This window comes from Pterocles gutturalis, unplaced genomic scaffold, assembly GCF_000699245.1.
Source record: "Pterocles gutturalis isolate BGI_N339 unplaced genomic scaffold, ASM69924v1 scaffold370, whole genome shotgun sequence".
Taxonomy (NCBI): Eukaryota; Metazoa; Chordata; class Aves; order Pterocliformes; family Pteroclidae; genus Pterocles; species Pterocles gutturalis.
Window position 1 is genome coordinate 7,446 of NW_010145420.1, and position 2,639 is coordinate 10,084.

At 57.6% G+C, this 2,639-nt stretch overlaps 1 protein-coding gene across 1 annotated transcript in view; it reads right to left on the reverse strand.

Annotated features, from left to right (window-relative positions):
- The window catches only part of FOXP4 (forkhead box P4), a gene marked incomplete at its 5' end in the record, with an annotated part of 6,152 nt that extends 4,109 nt beyond the window's left edge, over positions 1 to 2,043 (reverse strand). Inside the window, one exon of the mRNA XM_010085352.1 lies at positions 1,957 to 2,043. Coding sequence (XP_010083654.1) covers positions 1,957 to 2,043 — 87 coding nt within the window. The remainder of the gene's footprint in view (positions 1 to 1,956) is intronic.
- Positions 2,044 to 2,639: the final 596 nt, after the last annotated feature.

The following is a 2,639-nucleotide window of genomic DNA, read 5'->3' on the forward strand; positions in this document are numbered from 1 at the left end:
CCTCCACACTCGCAGATGAGCAGCAGACTTACAATTACACCCAGGCGAGTCCTTGAAATCAAGCGGAGGGAAAGCAGACGGCTCTCGGTTTACAAACCTTGCAGCGGGGCCGTAATTAAATACTGCCGTGGATTTCCATGAAGGAGCCCATGCCGGCCAAGAGCAGCTCTGCGGTGGCATCCCAGACACGCCAGTTATTCCCCGTGCCATCGGGGGAAGCGACGGCATTGCCGTCCCCAGCAGGCACGGGCTGCTGCCGAACGCAGCCTTTATTAATAGAAGCTGCCGATGGGGTGAAGCCGACCCCACAAAGCCCGGCTGCGGGATTTGGGGAGGGGAAACACTATGACACCCATTCGTGGGAACCCCCTCGCTGCTTTTCCCACCTATGGGATGGTGATGTCCCCGGGAGCTGGATACACACCCCTTTAGCAGCACCTAATGCCCCTTCTCAGACTTTTTTAGCAGATAAATTCCTCGTTTCCTCTGTACCATTTAATTAAAAGTTAACATGTGCTTTTTAAACCAGGAGCCCGCTAACCAAGCCTTTTGTTAGAGCTTAATTATATCCCCGTTTGTTGCTGCAATATAACATCCCCACGGCCAGGAGGCAAGTCCTTGAGGAAGCTCAGATTTATGCCTCCCCCATTCCTGGAGCACGAGCAGCTACTCCAGCTCCTGGAGATGGCTCCGATAAAGCCTGACCCCGCTCACGCTGCGTAAATACGCCAACATCCCACAATGAAAGCCCGGGTCAAAGTCTATTGAAGGCTCGAGTGGGTGCTGGCCTGAGCCGCCCCATTCCCCCAGTGCCGGCGGGTCCTTTGCTGTCCAGCCCATCCGAACGTGCAGCCTGGGCTTAAATTCTTTCTTCCTCAAAAGAAAGCTGAATTTTTTTAAGTGCTGAGAATGGATGAGTGTAAATCAGGGTTTTGGGATTTCAGGAGGGGAGATTGCAACTAACAGCCCCAGCATCCCATTCCTCTGCTTGCTACGGATGCTCGGTCAGGGACAGGGATCGAGGGGCTTGGCTCCATAAAAAAAACCAAGGAAGGATGCCGGATGGAGCAGGCAGTGATGCCAGACAGCCAGCAGCATGTGCAATGCGAAATACCCCCGTGCGGTACCATGTGCACTGAGCTGGGCAGAGAGAAGGGCAAAAATATATAAGAAAAAGGAGGGGAGCAGTGTTGCCTGCTGATTGGGGTCAATCCCCAGCCCCCTGTGACCGGCACATCCCCAAAACTGAGCCCTGCTCATAGAGCCACAACGCCTCAGAGTGCGTTACTCCGGGAAAGGACAGCAAAACCTGTTGTGTACGTACGAGACTGATGCAACCACAGCGGCATAAACACCCCTCCACCTCCCCAGCACAGCGCCCACCACTGCCAACCCGGTCAGCATCTGCTGCCGGAGCATCTGCCGCTGGAAAAGCCCTTTGCCGGCATCGCTGCTGCTTCATGCAGCGCTTGGGTTTTGCAGAACCACTGTTCCTGGCAGGAAAAGCCCTGGTTTGGGTTCCCACCCTGCCTGCTGACTTGCCATGGTGCCGCTGTGCCAGTCCGAGCCGAGCTGTGCTGAGAGCCTGCCCAGCGCAGGGCCAGCACGTCGGGCAAGGGCTGAGCCGAGCCCCCTCTGCCCCCCACCACGAGGAGGATTTGGGGAGCCCTCGCTCTGTCCTGGGGGGCAACAACCTGCCAGCCTATGCCCGTCCCCGTAGTTTCTAGATGCACTGACAAGGATGCGGCGCTGAGAACGACGCAACTCAATGCACATACCAGAAGGCAGATAGGGATGAGGAGGAACAACTCCCAGCAGCTGCCCCAGCACCGCCCAGGAGCAGGATGCCCCTGTGTCCTGTCCCCGCTGGGATTCCCTCCCGCCTGGTTTTGTGCTGGTGCCCCTTTTATTTGGAGCCGGATCTGACGTCCCAAAACCCATCCAGCATGAACTCACCTCTTTGGGTTGCTGCTTTCCGGCTTGCTGCTGTGTCAGTAGCTGCAGGTGAAGCTGCTCCTGTTGCTTCTTGTAGTATTCCTGCAACTGGGAGGGAAGGGAGCAGCTCGGATCAGCAGCAGGAACACCCCGCTCGCATCCCCCTGCCCAGCTCTACCCCTGCCCAGCGCCGGGCTTTGCCGCAGCCACACCAGCTCCTGGCACCGCGCTGGCTCTTGGCTGCAGGTTTAGAGGAAAAGCACCCAGCTGGAAAAGCATCCTGGCTGCAGAAAAAACCTTGGGCACATGCTCTGGAGGGCTCTGGATCCCCACAGCGAGTAAAATCCCCAAACACCCCCGATGCCCAACCTGCCGGATTTTTAACGCCGACCGGTTGCCCTGGCGTTCTGCCACCGGGGAGCCTCCGCCTTGCCAGGCCCTGGGGAGGGGGGTCACAACCCCCCAGCTCAGTGATTCCTGTGTATCATGAGGATTTTGCAGCCGTCCTGGGACCGGTGAGGGGGGGTTTTGTTTAATGGGGAGGATGTGAAACACCAGGAGGTGGGTGACCCTTTGAGAGAAGGGGTTTCAGGGACTCTGGCACGCTCTGTTTCAGCAGCAGATAAACCCCATTTTCAGCACGGTGGGATCCCAAAACACCCTGGCAAGCACCGTGAGAGCCAGGGGGGCTGCTGGCTGGGAAG